The following is an 18,602-nucleotide window of genomic DNA, read 5'->3' on the forward strand; positions in this document are numbered from 1 at the left end:
CAAGGAAGTGGAAATACAATGTAGAATAGCAGAGGGATGAAGGGGAAACCAGAATAGAATTAAATGGGGAAGGACATGGTAAGACAGAATAAAGAGGTATTACAGAAAAGGGAAACAACACTAAAAGTCTTTAGAAAACCTCTGTGGAAACCATCTACCATAGACACCTGAAATTTACGTGTGTATTAAAGAAATTTAAATGGAATTACCATGTGATAGGGGAGACAATGTTCCAATAGTGGTACAAATGTTACAGGAGTGACCAACTACTTTTTTATTGATTTAAGGTCCATTTTATGATACTGCTAAAGTGGCCAAAAACATGTGACTAGATAGGTCATAGGCCCCAAGGGGAAGCCTACTACTATTATTTTGCTAAGTAAAAATAGTAATAAAAATGCTTCCTAAAAACATATTGCTGTACCAATATATCAGTGCCTCACTCAGCCTTCAACAGAAGAACTTCTTGCAGTAGTTGGTAAGTAACCCAGAGCTACAACTGGACAAGACAGAGAGTGAGAGACTTGAAGTACTCAACCCTAAATGAGATGTCTTCCCCAAAGTCTTCCCCTCAAGGATCAGGGATCTATTCAGAAGAGGGAATGGAAAGATCTTAACCAGAGGTGTTGGATGATTCCAAGGAAACATACACAAAAGGGCTGATTTACATATGAACTCACAGAGACTATGGCAGCATGCATAAGACCTGCCCAAGTTCAAGCCAGACAAAATCCCAACACATAAAATGGGCACAAAAATCCTGCTCCTAACCAAGAAGCTATTTGCAATTGGTAGTTGCTGGGAGAGGGAACTCAGCTTTCTACAATGATGTCACATTGAGTATATCAACTACACTTCAGGACAGGCCCCATGTTCAGTAATTGGCCAACACAAGACTGACTCCAAGTTTTTGTGTTTTCTGTTTTATTTGCTTGCTTGTTTGGCTTGGCATTTTTTTCTTGGAGGGGGTTCTTTTTTTGCTTTTTAAAAATATACATTTACGTAGAAAGAGTGTGAAATTGGGCATGTGGGCAGGTGGAGAGGATCTAGGAAGAATTGAAGAGAAAAATATGATCAAAAATACTGTAAGAAAAAACTAAGTAAATAAAAAAGGATTTGTTTGTTTGCAGTGCTGAAGCCTTGTGCATGCCAGGAAAGCACTTTTCCATTGAGCTCCATTCCCAGTCCTAAGAATTTTAAAAGGAGAAAAAATAATAGGAAAGAATACAGTTAAAAATACTAAATGGAGAACATTGAAGTGCTTACATTTTTTAATCATTTACTGAAAAATAAAATGAGCAAAAATATATCATTTAACTAGACCCACCATCAACTCTTTCTTCTTCGTTCTCCTTTGTAGATTTGAAGCTTTGTTTACTGAATTGGAATTAAAACAGAAAGCACTGGGCATTGCCAACTTTGGAGCATCAATCACTACAATGGAAGAGGTTTTCCTTAAGTGAGTTATAATCACCTGAAAAAACTTTCTACCCCAAAACTCTTATGTTAATTTAAAAACAAATCTCATTCTTTTGCAGCTGAAATAAAGTTTGCAAATATGCTATTTCATAGTAATAGATTTCCATGAATATTCAGCTGAGATGTAAAGATGTTGAACTTCAGCCTTAATGCACGTCTTTTCTTTTCTTTTCTTTTTTTTACTTTTTTTCTGAATTTCATGAGTGAGTACATTACTTATATCATTTTCAACCACATTGTCTCTCCCTAAACTCCTTCCATATCTCCTTTCATTAATTGTTACACAAGTAACATGTGTATATATAAATACATCCTACTGAGTTCACTTAGTGTTAGAGATGACTACTCAGGATCGGATAATCTATCAGGGGCCTCATCCCTGGAGAAGACTGATTCTCCCTCTTAGTAGCCATTGATTGAATGTGGCACTTTATCTAAGAGTGGGCTTTGTGAAAGACTATCAACTGGTATAGGCATTATACAGGACTTGTTTAGGCAGCCATAAATGTTAAGGTTTCATGGCCACCACTTCCTGTCATATATAGAAGATACTGTCTCACAGCAGATATCTGACCCTCTGTCTTTTACAGTTTTCCACCCCATCTTTTGTGCATTCCCTGAACCTTAGATGTAGCAGTTGTGTCAACTGGGGTTGGCCATTCCACAGTCAGTTTACGCTCTGCATTTTAACCAACTGTATATGTCTGTAATGGTCTTTATCTGCTGGGGAAAAACTTCACTGATGAAGGTTGAGAGCTAAAGTTATCTGTGGTTATAAGAATAGGTATATAATGTAACAAATACACCATTTTTTTCATTAATGAGGTGAATCTAGGCAGACAAAATAATTCTAATGATATATGTATATTTACTTCTGCCTTAACAAAATGTTATAAAATAAATTCTTTGATTTTTCAAGAGTATGAAAATCATAAAAAAAAAGGGGGGTGGGTATATAGAATGCAGTTGGGAATTATACTGGTTTGGGAAAATGGCTGTAGTGAGTTCTCCTCAAGTAATTGACTAGGCTTTTGGCATTAGGCATGATTTCCCACCAATTGAACAGACCTTAAGTCCAATTAGAAAGTTCTTGGTTGACCTCAACATATAAATGCCACTGTTGGACCTTTGAGGACATCTTTATGCTGATCTTTGTGCTCTGTAGGCTTTTACAGCTGGGTAGGACTATTGAATCCTTTCTCCCTTGGCAACCGGTACCGCTCTTCCTATTACTGTGAGAGCTAGTCCTTGGGAGGAGATTTCCAAGTCAGTTCCAGCTCTGTTTTCCAAATCCTGTGTTCAAGTTGTGTGGTATCTTTAGCTATAGGGCTTACTTCCAGTTCTGGGAGGCATCCCAAGGCAATGTCAATAGTCTATATTATTTTATTGACTTGTTTCATATTCTTGGAGCAAAGTAATATAAAGCTATGATTGAAAGGAAATATTTTGTGCTTTTTGTGTATCTCTGTATGTTTAGGGTCAATAAGCTGGCATCTACCCAAAGGACTATTGAGGCTGGCAAACCCTATTTCACGACATGTAGAAACATGAGACCAAATCAACATCAGAATATGAATATGCCCCAAAATTATTATTCATCTCAGTTTCCCTATATGGGTGAAATTGCTACCATTAAATTTAATACTGGGGTAAGCATATTATATTTTTTTAATGTTTGTATATTTTATTTAAAATAAAATTATATCACTTTCTCCTTATCTTTCATCTTTCTAGCCCCTACCATGTTTTCTCTCACCAGCTCCTTCCATGCCTCCTCCCACTGTCAAGTTGGTAGCATTTGTTTTAATATCACATATTTTAGTGTCTAAACTTCAAAGATGCCTCCACTTTTTCCAGCTAGAAATGGACTATTCTGTGGGACTTGCTATGCAATCCCAGCTGATGTTCTCACCATGATTAGTTCTCAGAATCCCTTTTCTAAAGTTCTCACTAGAAATTCTCCCTTTGTTCAGTTCTAACAATACCAAATCATTACCACTGCCATGTTCGGAAGATACTGATCAGAGTAAGGGCATTTTCTCTCTGGAGCCCAGTTTGTGTGCCTGGCCAAATAAAATCATTTTAAGAAGAGTGTTCAAAATGAGGGAGAAAACGTATATGCAAAATAAAGACACAAATAAAATTTCCAACTTTTGTGGTGTTTTGTTGGTTTGTTTTTTAACAGGGTCTCACTGTGTAATTTTGGATGGCCTAGAGCTTACTGTGTAAACCAGGCTGTCCTCAAACTCAGAGACCCACTTTTGCCTCACAAGTACTGGGATTAGAGGCATGCACCACCACACTTGGCCCAATTTTCATTTTTAATCAACAACTCTTAACATGTTAATAAATAATATCTTGGGATTACGAGTATAATTCAGTGATAAGGCACTTGCCTAGTATGTGTAGGAGTTTGACCTTAGCACTGCCCTTCACCCCACAAAAATATGGTCTTACAAGTTTTACTATAGCTAGAAGACAAGTCTTAATACTTTATTTAAATTAATAGCGGGTTTTACTAGGATTATTCATTTGTATCATACTTTATGTACATATTTTGCATCATAGATTTTAAAGCGTGATGAATGGATTTCATCATGACTATTCTACTTGAATCTCTAATCATCAAAATACTATTTTTTTCTTTCTCTTTATAGTTTCCACTTTACCGTCAGCAATTTTATTCCCTGTTTATAAAAAGAGCACTGTTCATTTGCCGCAATTGGAAGCTGATGTTGCTACAGATAACAGTAGTTTTTGTTGCCACTACATATCTTTTATTGTCTCTGAATTTAGATGATAATGATATTCCTGAAAGGGAATTGAATTTGAGTCACTATGGCAGAACCATCGTTCCTTACTCAATTTCAGAGAATTCTGACTTGACTCTGAATCTCACAAAAAACCTGAAGATTTTTCTAAAGTCAAAGGATCAAAACTTACAAAAAATAAAAGGTAAGATTTGCTTACAAAAAGAAGAGACTAGTGCTCTATAAAGACCCATTTGTCATTTGCAATGGATATAATTATGCTATTTGGCTACTCATTTCTTTCCCAACCTATAAGTTGCCAGTATCACGGAGGCAGCGAAATCAAAATGCAAAATATACACTTGGAGACAGCTGCCCAGAAGTTAGTAGTTAGTGGAGCCCTTTTTGGCAGTATGTGTCTCTGCTAATTGCATAATCCTTCATGGGCAGAGGAAAGATGAAAATATGGTGCTGCTGTTCGGTTTAGCATTAGAAATTTTGTTCTCACTGAAAGGCTACTGTTGTCTTGCCCAGCTCTCACAGGTGGGTTGTTGATTCCTCTGTATGAAGGCTGTCCTTTATTACATTAGTCATTCTATAAACCAGTGGCTGAAGAATTAATTTACTTCATAAGTATTTTTTAAAGATTGTGTAGATAATTGTTTTGATTTGTTTCACATGTACCCTTGGTAAGGACCATAACTAGATGTATTCTCTGTGTTATCTTTATTAATTCTAAAAACAATGAGCTTGTTAGCTTCTTCAATATCTTTGCTCTGTTGCAAATTACAAGACATAGCCTAGGATGAATTTGAACTTTGAGTAAACAATATTTTTAAAGTCGAGCATTAACCAAAAGCACAGAACAAACTAAAGTATGCCTATTCAAAGACAATGACTCAATATAAAAATAAGGCCTATAGCACTATAACTTAGGGTTACTCCCTTTACCCATTCTCACTGGCTCAATAGAACTCAGCAAAACTTACCAATAGCCTTGAAGCTATCAAAAAGGGCAGCAGACACAGGGTTGACCAGTAGGAGCCAGGCATATAAACAATTACAAGAATTATTGATTAAGTCTAACAGAGAAATCAGTATATGTACACTATGCAGAACATGTAATAAAGCATTTACACAGTTGAGCCATACAGGTTAGTAAACAAATGAAGAGAAACATTATTAAAGAAAACAAAAAATACAGAGTATGTAGTGTATACACACTGTTATACTATACATCATAAATGTCCACTTTTCAGCATAAAAAGGAAAGGAGTTATAGACTGATTTGTGCCTTTCACAATGTTAAAATCCCAACTACGAATATCTTGTTGACTATATTTGTAGGTAAGATTTTGAAATGGTAATTAAATTTAAAATAAGGTCATTAACATAGGACCCAATTCTATGACTGTGGCAAAGTAAGATGGGAAGATAGCTCAGCTGATAAGAGCTCTTGATGCTATTACAGAGGACCCAAGTTTTTGTCTAACACCACTCCAGGCTGTAACTCCAGCTTTTGGGGATCAGATGCCCTCTTCTGGCCACTGGGGCACCCACATGCACCTGGCACATACATATATAATCACACATAAATAATTTCAAATTAGTAAAGAAGAGGAAGGTGGGTATGAACACACATACAGAACAGAAAAACTATGTGAAGACACAGACAAAACTGCTACCCAAAATGCAAGGCAAAGATATCAAATGGAACAAAACTCGCATCACTTACCTCAGGCTTCTAGGCTTCAGACTGAAAAATAAACAGTTACTTTAGTCATCGAATCTGTGGGAGTTCTTATGGAAGGCTTAGAAAATAAAGATATATTTTGTTACCAGGAAGTGGGTATTGTTATAGAATATACCCAAGAGCATGAAATCGGCTCTGAAACAAGGTAACAAGAGCCTTGTAGAGTTTGAAGATGTATGTTAGAAAGAATTCTAGTTTTTGAAAAGGCTTTTAGGATGTTCTGAGGGTGATTCTGTTGAGTATGAATATAAGAGAAAGCTTTAATGAAAAACACTACCTTTGGATTAGATTATCAGAAAATAATATTGGTTGAAATATGAGCATTAGGGACGTTCTGGTTAGATATCAAATGGTAATGAAGGGCATGTTATTGAAAACTAAAGGAAGAGTGGCCCTTACTATAAAGAGGCAAATAGGTCCTGTGGTTAATAGCACTGGCTGCTCTTTAGATGACCTACATTAGGTTCCCAATATGCACATGGTCGCTCACAGCCAGATGGAATTTCAGTTCCAGGAGATCCAATGCCTTCTTCAAGCCTCTGCAGGCACCATGTGAGCGAGAGGAACATACACAGTATGCAGGAAAAAAACAAAACAACAACAACAACCCCCCACACACACACAGAATATTTAAAAGTAAAATATATTGTAAAAAATAAAAACAAATAACTTGAAGCAAATAACTTGACTGAATTGTACCCTGCTACTTTGTGTAGAGTAGAATGTGTTAAGTAATGAAGATATTTAGCCAAGGAGAGATTTCAACGAAGTGTTAAAATTATGTTTAGTTTCTCCTTGGCATCTATAGTAAAATGTAAAAGGAACTAGACTAATTGAAGAATGAAAAGTTAAGCAAAAAGATAGATTAAAAAGATAATTCTCATCTTATCCATTCTGCAAAAAGAAAAATATTGAAAAGATATTCTATAGAGCTCCTCAATTTATTTTAAATTTATTTTAAATGCATGGTTATGTGACTTATAGTGAAACCTCTTGTCTGAAAATATGTCATCAAAGAATGGCTACTGGGATGATAGTATGCAATACAACAATTCCGGCTTCAATTATTTATTTATATCAAGAAAAGAAAGGAATGACGAAAGTGGTTCTGATGGTTATAGGGCTCTCATGGCCACACAGGCAGAGAGGTTTTAGGCCTAGCAGATAAAGCTGTCTGCTGTTACACCTGGGTTAGGGCTACAATATAGGACCAAGTACATAAAGTCATCACCCATAATAAGAAGTAGATCCACCACCAAGAATAAGATAGGTAAAGTTAGGACCTTGATTAACAATGAAGGCAGGGCAACCAAAGCAGGTTTCTCATTTTGGAACCAGAATATCTGAACTATATCAAACAATACATTTCCGTTGTGCCTTTTTTTTTTTTTTAAGGACTTACAGTAATTCACCCTTTATTTTCTTTTTCCAAACTCTCCCATGTACCCTGCCCCACTCTCCTTAAAATTCATGGCCTCTTTTTAAATTAATTGTTATCACATGCATATATGTAGAGGTATGAACATATATTCCTAAATATAATCTACTTAATCCATATACTATTACTTATGCCTATGTTTTCTGGGCTGACCATTAGCACTGGACAAACAGTTGGTGTGCTCTTCCCTGGAGAGGACCACATTTCCCACTCTGAGCTCTACTCAGTTGCCTGTGGCTCTCTGTGTAAGCACTGAGGCTTTGTGGGCTTTCCCTCATCCACTTTGGCGTGTTTGTTGGTGCCAGCCTTGTTCAGGTCATGTTTGGGCAGTCATGTTGGTGGGGTTTTATGAGTTTATGAGTCTCTGATGTTTCTAGGACCCATAATGTCAGAGCAAACTCTCTGTCCCTCTGGGTCTTGCAGTCTTCCCATCTTGTCCTCTACAATGCTCTCCAAGCCTTATGTGTGGGAGTGTTTTGTAGAAACATCCATTAGGACTGGGCTCCACAACTCTGCAATTTGATTGGTTGTGGTTTTCTGTAGTGCTCCCCATCTGTTACAAAGAAAAAAGTTTCCTTGATGAGGGGTGAAGACTGCACTTAAGTGTGGGTATAAGGACAAGTGTTTATAGGTTGTTGTTAGGGGTTATGCTGGTTTTGTAAATAATGGTTGTAGATTGTACTTTAATAACCATGGCATCACTAGCACTGAGCAGTTATGCAAGTGTTCAGCACCATCTGTAGAGCAGGTCTTTAGTCCGTTCACTTATAAAACTGCTCATTACCTAAAGACATGAACGCCACTACTGTACCCTTAGAGCTGTTGAGCCATGCTGGTCATTGATATGGCTCAGGAAGCAGAGCTGGGTAGGATTGTTGGTTGCCTTCCTCCTTTGGAAGCTTGTCTGGTCCCTTCTAGTCCCAGGAAAGGTAGTCCTTAGAGAGAAGGCATACAGGTCAGTTCCAGCTCAAGGTTCTCTGGCCATGTTTATAAAGTGCATGTATCTTTAGCAATAGGGACTTGCCTTCTACATCTAGGGCATAACAAAAAGTGACAGCAATAGGAGTCTCTTGGACAGCCCTGGCCAACAACTCAAAGAAGTGGTCTTTGGTCCTTCTTGGAGGGAGAAACTGTCAGCCCCAGATGAGAAATAGGCAAAGAAGAAGTCAAACTGTCACTATTTACATATGAGATGATACTATATATTACAGAGCCCCAAAATTCTACTAGAAAACTTCTAGATATGAAAAACACATTCAGCAATGTTCAGGATGCAGAATGAACTTGCACAAATCAATAATTTTTCTATATGCCAACCACAAACACACGGATAATGAGGTCCTGGACACTCTCCCATTCACAGTAGCCTCAAAGAAAATAAAATACCTATGAATCAACCTAAATAAGGAAGTGAAGGTCCTCTATTGTCAAATGCTTCGTGACCAGTAAGGCTATGTTTCCATGTATCAAAAGGTACTCTAAAGAAGTGCATAGGGTAAACATAGAACACCAGGCATTTGAGCTCAAGAACAGTGAAAACAAAGCATTTGTCATTTTTATTATTAAAGCAAGTAAAACATAAGGCGATGTTTATACATAGTTTAAGCAAATACAAATAGAGCAAGGGAACACTCCTGGATTAATGTCTTATCATCTTTGGTCATGTGAAGAGAGCCAAGAACACTGCTCCCAGGTCTATGCCTTTCCCGCAGAGACACTGTGGACACTCTAACATGAGCACATTGAACAAACGGCCATTCAGAAACAGCCTCGGGCCTGTATAAAGACTACTCAAAAAGAGAAGAGGAATGGCTGAGAAAAATCTCAGAATCTTTACTTTGTCTCCAGAAATTAGGGAAATGCAAATTAAAACAGTTTGAGGTTTCACCGCACCCTAGTCAGATTGACAAAAATCAACAGAAGAACCTACAACAAATGCTGGCAGGAATGCAGGAGAAAGGAAACCCTCATTCACTGTTGGTAGGACTGCACACTGCTGCAGCCAATGTAAAAATCAGTGTGGAAGATATTCCAACAGCTAAAAATAAATCTCCCAAGTGGACCAAACATATTACTCCTTGACATAAGCCCATAGGACTTGCCATCCTACTCTGAAGACACTTGCTCAGCCATATTCATTGCTGCTCTAATCACAATAGTGAGGAAATGGAAACAGCCTAAACGATTTACAAATGTTGAATGGATGATGAAAATGTGGCTACATATACACTATGGAATATTATTTATTATATAGAAAAACAAAATAATGAACTTTGTAGGTAAGTGGATAGACCTAGAAAGATCATATTGAGTGAAGTATCCCAGATCCAGAAAGTCAAACATTGCACAGTCTCTCTTATTGGAAGCTCCTAGCTCCAAATCTTCAGATGTGCATACATCTGTAGCAACTACAGAAAACAGAAAAGTAAAACAGGACCATTGCCAGGATAAGGGGTTTGAGGAGCAATAGAGAAGGAAATAGCTAGGTACAAGTGATCTCATCAGAGAAATGGGAAAGGGCGGAGGGGCTTTAGGTAAGGGGATGGAGAAAAAACAGAAGAGGGTGGGAGGAGTGTAAAGGGGACAAACAGGATACAAGTGATCTGAAGGGGGCAACGGGAAACGGGGGTTCTTTAGGAACAAGAGGCAGGTGGGTAAATAACAATAAGGATGTCTGAGAAGGCCATAAAGAATCACACTATTAACTATTTATCAAAAACATTACAGGGAGGGAGGGGAGAATGGGAGGATACAAGGGATGGGATAAACATTGAGATGTAACAAGAATAAATTAATAAAAAAATTTTAAAAAGGGAAAAAACCATTATAATATACATGATTCTATGAATAAATATACACTCATAGTTTTAATGCACTTTTACAATCTGGACCAATAACCTCTTCAAGAGCCAAAGACCACACAAAAAATCAGATACCAGACACTAGAGGCCCTCTTTTGAGTTGTTGGCCAGGGCTGTTCAAGACTCAGGAAACACACAGCCTACTGCTGCCACCCTTTTTTTATGCCTCAGTGGTAGAAGGTAAGTCCTTATTGCTGAAGATACCATGCACTTGAAAAACAGAACTCATATGCTTCTGAACAGGAACTGACCTGAGTACCTCCTGAGAAGTAGCTTTCTTTTTATTAATTTATTCAGATTACATCTCAAGTGTTATCCCTTTGCTTGTCTCCTCCCATTCTTCCCTCCCTCCCTCTTTCACCCTATTCCCCTCCACTATGTCTGTGACAGAAGGGGATCTCCTTCCCTACTATATGGTCACAGCCTACCAAGTCTCATCTTGGTAGCCTGCCTATTCTTTCTCTGAGTGCCACCAGGCCTCTCGCCAAGGGGAAGTAAGGAGTAGCTTTCATAAGCTTCCAAAGAGGGAGGCAACAAATCATTCTACCCAGCTAAAAGAAACCTATAAGCCACACCAATGACCACCATGTACCTAAGCGTCCAGTACACACATGTCATGGTGATAACCAACAACTCTAAGTTGACTTAAGACACACTCAACAAAAGAGGTATCATGCCCAGCACTGGAATTCTACCTAACTCTTTAGTGCTAGTGATGTCATGGCTATTGGAGAGGAATCTACAACCACTAATTCACAAAGCCAGCATAACCCCTAACAACAACCTATAAACACTGTCCTTATACCCACACTTAAGTGCAGTCTTCACCCCTCATCAAGGAAACTTTTTCTTTGTAACAGATGGGGAGCACTACAGAAAACCACAACCAATCAAATTGCAGAGTTGTGGAGCCCAGTCCTAATGGATGTTTCTACAAAACACTCCCACACATAAGGCTTGGAGAGCATTGTAGAGGACAAGATGGGAAGACTGCAAGACCCAGAGGGACAGAGAGTTTGCTCTGACATTATGGGTCCTAGAAACATCAGAAGCTCATAAACTCATAGAACCTCACCAACATGACTGCCCAAACATGACCTGAACAAGGCTGACACCAACGAACACGCCAAAGTGGATGAGGGAAAGCCCACAAAGCCTCAGTGCTTACACAGAGAGCCACAGGCAACTGAGTAGAGCTCAGAGTGGGAGATGTGGTCCTCTCCAGGGAAGAGCACACCAACTGTTTGTCCAGTGCTAATGGTCAGCCCGGAAAACATAGGCATAAGTAATAGTATATGGACTAAGTAGATTATATTTAGGAATATATGTCCATACCTCTCTACATATATGCATGTGATAACAATTAATTTAAAAGAGGCCATGAATTTTAAGGAGAGTGGGGCAGGGTACATGGGAGAGTTTGGAAAGAGGAAAGGAAAAGGAGGGGGAACATTGTCATTAAATTACAATCTCAAAATTAAAAATTCATTAACTATAGACGACAGAGAAGACTTCCCATAACAGTTTTCCCCAAATATATATTCAGTGTTATTCTCTTGGATACTTTACAGAAAGTTATAGGCTACTTCTAAAATTTGCACAGAAATGCAAATGAAAAGAAATAGCTAAAGCAACTCTTAAAAATAAAAGATCATGCTTGTTATAGAAAATATATTCTTAAATCAGACATAGTGTTGCGCACCTTTAATCCCTGCACTTGGGAGAGGCAGGTAGATCTCTGTGAGTTTGAGAGTGGCTCTAGGACAACCAGGGATACGTAGAGCCCATCTCAAAATATAATATATTATTTTTTAAAGATTTCTTTATTTTATGTATGAGTGCTCTATCTGCATGTACACCTGTGTGCCAGAAGAGGGAATCAGATCTCAGTATAGATGGTTTTGAGCCAGGTCAAGACCTCTGGAAGAGCAGACATTACTCTTAACCACCAAGCCATCTCTCCAGCTCCAATAATTTATTCTTAATATATGATTTGTCTATGAATTGTACAGTGAGATTATTGTAAGATTAATGATGGAGTAAAAATCTTGAAGAAAAGCATCCATTGTCATTGTCATAATTTAGAAAACAAAACCCCACAATTTTTCATTGTTGTTGTTGTTGTTGTTGTTGTTGTTGTTGTTGTTGTTGTTTGAGACAGGGTTTCTCTGTGTAGCCTTGGCTGTCCTGGCCTCTCTTTGTAGACCAGGCTGGCCTTGAACTCGCAACGATCCACCTGCCTCTGCCTCCTGAGTGCTGGGATTAAAGGCATGCACCACCACCACCCATCTCCCACAACTTTTCAGATCCTTTCCTTTTTAATATAGGTTCTATGTAATATGCTACATGTTGGCTCACTGAGATTTTCTTTTTCATTCTAGGTGATATTAATGATTACATATTGGAAAATAAAAAGTGTCGTAGCTTCTGCATTATTGCACTGTCTATTAAGATTGAGAAAAACAAAACACTACTCACTGCTTTCTTCAATAATGAGGCATACCACTCATCTGCAACATCCCTGGCAGTACTGGACAACATTCTTTTTAAGACACTTTCTGGCCCTAATGCTTCCATTACTATCTTCAATAAGCCTCAACCTCACCCTCATTTTGGTTCAAACACAGTGTATGTATGATTTTCCTTTTTCTGCAACTGAGTCTTAACATACCTTTGCTGCTTGGCCATATACGTTTGGAAAATGGTCAATGTCAATATTTCCTACCTATATTTCATAGTATATTTAATATTTTATTTCTTCTTCTATAGACCTTTAAATGGATTACAAATAGTACAGTGTTTGGCTTTTGGCATTTCTGTGGTGGTTGGAACCTTTAGTCTCCAGACAGTGACTGAGAGAATCAGTCAAGCCAAGCACATCCAGTTTCTGAGTGGAGTCTGTGTGCTTACTTACTGGCTCTCGGCTTTGTTGTGTGACCTCATCTTCTTCCTCATTCCCTGCTGTGTACTCCTGGTGAGTATCAGCTGCAAGTGCATGTGGTCTATACTAATTTCTACAAGAATGATGATATCCTAAAATGAAAGTTGTTGTGTAATTTGAAACGGCATTGACTTACCATGCCAGAGCTTTACTGTAGACCCTCAGCAAGGAAATGTACTGCCTCAGATTCTTTCACTGAGGAGAATCATTTTCTTTGAAAAACCTCACTTGAATTTGCTGTCATATATTTTCTCACTACTATGCCCTAGCCAAAATCTACTGTAAAATCTTTAAACTTGCACTGACAAGTTAATTACAGCTAGGACAATGCCTACTCAGTCCTAGTGTGGCCCTCGGTAAGATGGACTGAACTGTTACTGTTCATCTTCCACACTTACACTCTGTGTTCATCATGGCTAATTGCCAAAGCAGAACTAGTTTTGACTTTATACTCATTTTGAAACACTGAGAAAGTGATCTAGAGAATATGTACATAAGAACATACACCGGTGACCCAGCCTTAAGGTCAAAGGTCAGTAATATAAAATCAGCGACATTCAAACCCTGGTTTCATTTAGAAGATAGGAACTCTGCTGAATTGACCCCTGGAATACAGCCACAGGAAGTAAAACCCCTAGGGTCATGCCCAGGAACACAAACTCAAGATGTGACATCTTTAGTGTTGAAACCAGAGTCACAGTCATCACAAGTGAAACGTGGGGTATTTAGCCAAGGGCCACAACCGCAAAACAATAAAAACACAGAGTTGAAAAGTGAAAAAAAAAAAAAGAACATACACCATCTGTTAATATGTAGGTTCTCCTCCAAGATCCATGGCTTCACTAACCCTGGGTAGCTGGCTAGGTTCCCAGTATGAGGTATGATCTCCTTCTTGTTGAGTGCAATCAGGGAGCTGTTGTTTACCGTCATGTTACACATGCTCATCTAGCCTTGTTGTGGTTCTTTTGTGAGAACTAGGTAGGACTGTTGGTTACTTCCCACCTCTGGCAGCTCACACGATACCTTCTGGTATGATAAAGCTAGTCCACAGGGAGGAGGCATTGGGTCAGATCCATTTCAAGGACCTATGCCTCAAGTACATGATGTCTTTAGGAATAGAAATTCAACTTCCATATCTGGAGCAATAACAGCCCTGACCAACAACTCACAAGGGGCCTTTCATGCCTGGTGTTAATGTACTTTTATAGATGATTTATGGCTGAATGAGGGAAGATTGTTAGTCCAGATGGGAAATGTTTTATTTACATATGTATGTATTTATATATTAACAAGACATCCTTACTTTTATTTCACCTTTTCTATATTTGTCCTCCTCCTCTTTTCTAATTAGAGCCCCTTATTTTCCCATTTAACCATTTAGATCACATGTAACCTGCTTTTCCCCTCTATTCCACCCTACACTGCACAATTGTCCCATTTTATTTTCCTGGTTTCTGTAGTTATTCCAAGTTATATATTCACATGTTAGTATTTGGAGCTAGGATCCTCAGATGAGAGAGAACATGTAATCTTTGTCTTTCTGTGTCTGGATCACTTCATACAATATAATATTTTCTAGTTCCATCAATTTAACCTGTAAGTTTCCTTTTTCCTTATACTGATATAGTATTTTATAGCATACATGTAACACATTTTCATTATGTATTCAGGAGATGTGGGCATATAGGCTGCTTCCATTTCCTAGATGCTGTGAATAGAACAGTAGTGGACGTGGGTAAGCAAGTGCCCGTGCAATAGCATATCAAGTCCTTTGAGCATCGCTATAGCTGGGCCATAGGTAGATTTATCAACCAGATTGCAATCCCACCAATAGCAAATGAGGGTTTCCTTTTCCCATATCCCTCTCCACTGTTTGTTGTCAGTTGTTCCATTGATCTTTGCCACTCTGACTGAAGATGAAACCTCAAAGTTGTTTTGATTTGCATTTCCCTGATTACTAGGGATGACAAAAATTCTTTGAGATATTTCTTAGCCACTTTTTAATTGTTTTGAAGGATTTTTTTCTTTTTATCGTTGTTGGTATTGTTGTTTTTCTGTGTTTTGATGGTTGGGTTGGGTTTTTGCTTTGTTTTGTTTTGTTTTGTTTTGTTTTGTTTTGTTGAGCTATTTAATGTGTTCTTGATATTAATCCTTTGCTGGATGCTTAACTGACAAAGATTCTCTCCCACTCTTTGGAATTCCTCTTCACCTATTTCTTCAGCTGTGCAAATGCCTTTTAGTTTTATTAAGTCTCATTTGCCAAAATTCCAAGGCAAGTGGAGTCCTATTCAAAAAGTGCTTTTTTTATTGATGCAACTCAACATTAAAAAATAAGGACAAAACAAATCCAAACCTAAAACTCAGAGCAGAAATCAATCAAATAGAAACAATACAAAAAATTCATAAATAGAAGAGCTGCTTCTTTGAGAAAATAAACAAGATGACATACCTTTGGTTCAACTCTCTGAGGGGGAAGGAGGAAGGAAGGGAGGGGGGAGGGAGGGAGGGAGACAGGAAGGGAGGGAAAGAGAGAGCGCCCACATAATGGGAATGAACAGGGAAACATTATGCCAGACACCAAAAAATTCAGAACATTATAAGAGAATACTTTAAAAGTCTGTACTCCATTAGGCTGGAAGACCTAAAAGAAATGCATAAATTTCTAGATTCAGCCAAACCATCAATATTGAACTGTAAACAACAACCTGAAAATGCACATAACAAGTGAGAAGGCTAAAATAATAATAAAAAGCTTTCCAACTGCAAAAATCCCAGGCCCAGATGGAGTGATAGCAGAATTCTACCAGACTTTCAAAGAATATCTACAGCCAATCTTTCCTAAACCATTAAACAGAAACTGAAGAAGAAAGAAAGGAAGAGAAGCACTTGCAAACTCCTTCTATAAAGCCAGTGTCACTCTAATACTAAACTATATAAAGACACAACAAAAAAAGAAAACTACAAGCCAATATCTCTGATGAACATAGAGTCAAAATGCACAAAATATTTGCAGCCTGAATACAGACATACATAAAAAAGATTGTACACCATGACCAAGTTGCCTTTATCCCTGAAACATAGAGATGGCTCAACATATGCAAATCATTACATAAAATAAATCATGTTAATGGACTTAAAGATGAAAATCACATGTTCATCTCAATGGACGCAGAAAAAGCCTTTCATAAAATCCAACATGCCTATAAGATAAAACGAAGTAGGACCAGAGAGAACATACCTCAACATAAATAAATCTAGCAATGAAAAACCCATAGCTAGCCTCATCCTAAATGGAGAAAATTTTGAGACAATCCTACTGACATGAGGAATGAGATCCGGAAATCCACTTTCTCTGCTCCTTTTCAGTGCTGTGTTCCAAGCACTAGCTGGAACAATTAGGCAAAAGAAGGAAAGTAAAGATATACAACTATGAAAAGATATTAAATTTGTTTTTAGATTAGCTGATTTTTATTTTTAGTGTATGAATTTTGTCCTGCACATACATATGTGCACCGTGTGTGTATCTGATGCTCCTGGAGTGCCAGTTCCATGGGAACTATAGAGTTGTGGATGGTTAGGAGCCAACATGTGTGCACTAGTAACTGAACCCAGGTCTTCTGCAAGAGCAGCCTAGTGCTCTTAACCACAGAGCCATCTCTCCAACCTCAGCAACTCCCTCTTTCTACGAATCTTACCCGCCTTTGACATCAGCTTATCTCTTCATTAGACGTATGTTGGAGAGTGTAAACAGAAGCATATCTTTTGATAAGCTTAAACTTAAGTGAATATTAGAATTATTGACCTTACCAAGGATTTGCATAACCAAGTCAATACTGACTTGGAGATAAGCCTCAAAATATGCTGTTCTCACTAATTTCTCCATTCCATAAAATCTTCGTGGAGAAGCATTTTCTTCTCCAAGCTTTAAGGCCTCAAACACTGCTTATTTTACCAATATTGATATTGGATATATCCCTCTCAGTCAAAAACTATTTCTTGGTAACGCATGATGTAATGATTCTCTTTTTTCTTAAATAGCTAATTCATGTCTCTAATATTCTTTTTAAAGTAATGAGTCTTTCCCCACTGATTTGAAATATTCACTTGGTACTATAATGAATAAAAATATGCATTTAAGTATATTTTTATTGTATACTTCTGTGTTGTTGGTGTGTACATAATGGACCACTTTATGATGGTAGTAGAGGCTGAACCCAGAGTCTTGTGCATAAAATCAAGAAGTCTGGCACCTCTGCCATGTGCTGCTTATAACAGTCTCTCTTAATTGTGGTATTTGAAAATACATTTAATTATTTTATGCACTGGCACTCCCCACTCCCTCTATTAATCTTCTTTGGCAGAATGTCCTCTTTGACATGACATGTTTTTTGTTTTCACATAAACTTTCAAAGCAACTTATTTCAATAAAATCCTAATTTCATATACTTTAGATTATTTTTAATTTCATACTTTTACTATGTTGACTCAAATCTTGTGTAACAACAGAGTTGTTCATTAACTTTCAGAATTTCAAAAAAAAAGAGTTGATTCTTGAAGACATTACTTACTATCTTGCATTTTATTGCTTCACTTATCTGGGTAAATTTAAATGAACTTTGAAACTAGTTCTAATTGGGGCTTTTCCCACACTTGTGAGACTTTGAACAAAGGTGCCTCTAGGTTGCTCCATAGTTTCTTCCTGACGATACAGTCCTCTTTGTTGCTAGGGGAGGATCCAAACACAGTTATGGCCATTAGATTCTCTAATCTATGATCACTAATTCTCTTCATGTGTTTCCTTTAGACACTAGTACATGAATAGAAAACATTTCCAAGAACTGCACAAGAATTCTAATGGGACACGCTTTAATTTAGTCTTTCCTTCCATGAATTAGTGATCTTGCTAAATAATCATGTCACTGATCAGAATGTATAACTGTTACCTTTAAGGATTTTAAATTACAAGCTAGTATGAAGATTTTTAGAAATTTTTTTAGTAGCACTAATAACTTTTTCCAAACCTATATCACTCTAAATTTATGTGTCCTTCAGTTCATTTCTCAGTTGTAATTCAGAGTGATTGAAAAGAAGCTCTGAAGTTCAGGATAGCCACCAGGAGGCACTCTGAACAAAGCAGCCACAAGGAAAATCCTAAGAAAAATGGCCTGTATCTTAGGTCTTTTTCCCTCCAAAGAAAATTCTGTTTGGCTTAATACAACTATAATTACTTTGTCTTTGATCATGGCTGGGGGAAGACGGGACTGTTTCAAAGAGGAGAAAAACAGAAAGAGAAAGTTAGTGTGTTCATTGTAATGTTCTCCGTTGAGGAAATTGTTCATTTAAGGCTTGCACTCTAGAGCTTTAAAAATGACCAGAATTA

General features: G+C 37.6%; 1 protein-coding gene across 1 annotated transcript in view; it reads left to right on the forward strand.

Moving 5' to 3' along the window:
- The window catches only part of LOC127190153 (phospholipid-transporting ATPase ABCA3-like), a 121,608-nt gene that overhangs the window by 72,244 nt on the left and 30,762 nt on the right, over positions 1-18,602 (forward strand). The window contains exons 16-20 of the mRNA XM_051147175.1: positions 1,361-1,459; positions 2,957-3,128; positions 4,137-4,434; positions 12,663-12,909; positions 13,051-13,255. Coding sequence (XP_051003132.1) covers positions 1,361-1,459; positions 2,957-3,128; positions 4,137-4,434; positions 12,663-12,909; positions 13,051-13,255 — 1,021 coding nt within the window. The remainder of the gene's footprint in view (positions 1-1,360; positions 1,460-2,956; positions 3,129-4,136; positions 4,435-12,662; positions 12,910-13,050; positions 13,256-18,602) is intronic.

Source organism: Acomys russatus, chromosome 5, assembly GCF_903995435.1.
Source record: "Acomys russatus chromosome 5, mAcoRus1.1, whole genome shotgun sequence".
In the NCBI taxonomy this organism is placed as follows: Eukaryota; Metazoa; Chordata; class Mammalia; order Rodentia; family Muridae; genus Acomys; species Acomys russatus.